The following is a 2,500-nucleotide window of genomic DNA, read 5'->3' on the forward strand; positions in this document are numbered from 1 at the left end:
AGACAGAGGGAGAGAGAGAGAGAGACAGAGGGGGAGAGACAGAGGGAGAGAGAGAGAGACAGAGGGAGAGAGAGAGAGAGACAGAGGGGGAGAGAGAGAGAGACAGAGGGAGAGAGAGAGACAGAGGGAGAGAGAGAGAGAGCACATGTACAGGAAGATCTTGTGGATTCTGATTCTGATCTTTACAATTTAAATTTAGAAAAGATTAAATGCCCAAAAGGCTTCACATATTATAAATATATAGAATAAATACGAACTATGACATAATAATAATAATAACCTTTTAATCCGTTTTATATTAGGTAAAGAATTACTGTAGCTCATGTAATGAAGCTCGGTGACCGGAAGTGGGCGCTATGTTTCAGGTGTAACCGGAAGTGTCGCCTCAGTGTGTGTGTGTGTCTCCTTGGACGGAACGCTAATGGGTCACAGAGCAATACGACGTGCATGTTAACGCCTTATACACATAATCACTGTTTAATCTTTCTGCCAGGAATAAATGAATAAAAATGAAACGCGACGTCCGGATTCTGCTGTTAGGGGAACGTAAGTAGTTTGTTTATTAGCTAATGTTTACACCTGAGCTAGTTAGCGTTCCTGCTATCTGTATTTTATTCATTATTATTGTTTGTAAATCAACAGACACCAAACACACCCACATCCAGCAGGGATTAGAGCTCATGTACGTGTGTGGATGGTTATGGTATGATGTCTGGCTTTAATGTTTATAACGGTTTAAATAAGCGAACTTGAGATCAACTTATTGGCTCGATCCCAATCCCCTCGCCGCTCCCTATGTAGGGCTACTACATCCGGGTCAAATCCGCACCACGCTAAGGGCACTTGTTATGGAATACACTCTGATTTGGATGGACAAAGCTGGAGAGTTCGATTTATCTGTTAGCTTAAACAGGCTAAAGCTAATCAGGATCAGGTTTATTGTCCGAGTGTGTTGTTGTGGGGACACATAATAACACTATACTATACAATACACACATAAATAACACTATACTATACAATACACACATAAATAACACTATACTACACAATACACACATAATAACACTATACTATACAATACACACATAAATAACACGTAGGACTACACAAGACACACAGAAAGAACACTATACGACACAAGACCACACAGAAAGAACAACGCGACTGTAACAAGGTACACACAGAAAGAACACGAGGAGCAGACACCACATAAACGAACACGAGACGAGACAAGACACACAGAAGAAAACACGGAGACGAGGAGCACACAGAAAGAACACGGAGACGAGACAAGACACCACAGAAGAACCACTGAGACGGACAAGGACACACAGGAAAGAACACGAGACGAGACACACAGAGATGAAAGAACACGAGGACGAGACAGACACACAGAAAGAACACGCGACGAGACAAGACCCACAGAAAAACACGAGACGACACAAGACACACAGAAAGAACACGAGACGAGCACACGACACACAGAAAGAACACGAGACGAGGACACACAGGAAAGAACACGAGACGAGACAAGACACACAGAAAGAAAAACAGAGACGAGAAAAGAACAAAGAAAGAACACGAGACGAGACACACAGAAAGAAACGAGACGAGAACAAGAAAGACACACAGAAAGAACACGAGACGAACAAGACACACAGAAAGAAACACGAGACGAACAAGAAAACACAGAAAGAAAAACGAGACGAAACAAGACACAAAAGAAAGAAAACGAGGAAGAAAAAAGACACAAGAAAGAACACGAGACGAGACGAGACACAAAGAAAGAACACGAGACAGAGACAAGACAACAGAAAGAAACACGAGAGAGAAAGACACACAGAAAAAAACGAAAGAGACAAGAAAAAAGAAAGAAAAAGAGACGAGAAAAGACAAAAAGAAAGAAACGAGAAGAAAAAGACACAAAGAAAGAAAACGAGACGAGAAAAGAACAAAGAAAGAAAACGAGAACGAGAAAAGAAAAAAAGAAAGAAAAAGAGAAGAGAAAAGACAAAAGAAAGAAAAGAGACGAGAACAAGACAAAAAAAGAAAAAAGAGTAAAGAACAAGAAAGAAAAGAGAAGAGAAAAGACACAAAGAAAGAAAAGAGAAGAGAGACAACAGAAAGAAAAACTAGAAGAGAAAAGAAACAAAGAAAGAAAAGGAGACAGAGAAGAAAAAAAGAAAGAAAACGAGAAGAGAACAAAAAAAGAAAGAAAACGAGACAGAAAAGAACAACAGAAAGAAACAAGAAGATAAAACAAGAAAGAACAAAGAGAAGAGAAAAGACAACAGAAAAGAAACAAGACGAGACACAAAAAGAACAGAACTAGAGACAAGAAAAGACGAGAACTAAACAAACAAAATAAAAAACACTAGATAAATGGAAACAAATAAAGAAACAAGAGACAGACAAGACACACAGAAAGAACACAGACGATAAACACAAGAAAGAACAAGATAAGATACAATACACACATAAATAACACTATACTATACAC

General features: G+C 39.1%; 2 protein-coding genes across 2 annotated transcripts in view; one reads left to right on the forward strand and one right to left on the reverse strand.

Moving 5' to 3' along the window:
* Nucleotides 1-259: 259 nt before the first annotated feature.
* Nucleotides 260-2,500, reverse strand: part of LOC113663727 (histone H1.0) — a 13,950-nt gene continuing 11,709 nt past the window's right edge. The window contains exon 3 of the transcript XR_007140162.1: nt 260-279. The gene's annotated coding sequence lies outside the window, so the exon portion shown is untranslated. The remainder of the gene's footprint in view (nt 280-2,500) is intronic.
* rhot2 (ras homolog family member T2) overlaps nt 370-2,500 on the forward strand; it is a 10,246-nt gene continuing 8,115 nt past the window's right edge. Inside the window, exon 1 of the mRNA XM_027179149.2 lies at nt 370-546. Within this exon, the coding sequence (XP_027034950.2) occupies nt 510-546 (37 nt within the window). The 5' untranslated portion in view covers nt 370-509. The remainder of the gene's footprint in view (nt 547-2,500) is intronic.

The sequence above is a fragment of the Tachysurus fulvidraco genome, chromosome 3, assembly GCF_022655615.1.
Source record: "Tachysurus fulvidraco isolate hzauxx_2018 chromosome 3, HZAU_PFXX_2.0, whole genome shotgun sequence".
In the NCBI taxonomy this organism is placed as follows: domain Eukaryota; kingdom Metazoa; phylum Chordata; class Actinopteri; order Siluriformes; family Bagridae; genus Tachysurus; species Tachysurus fulvidraco.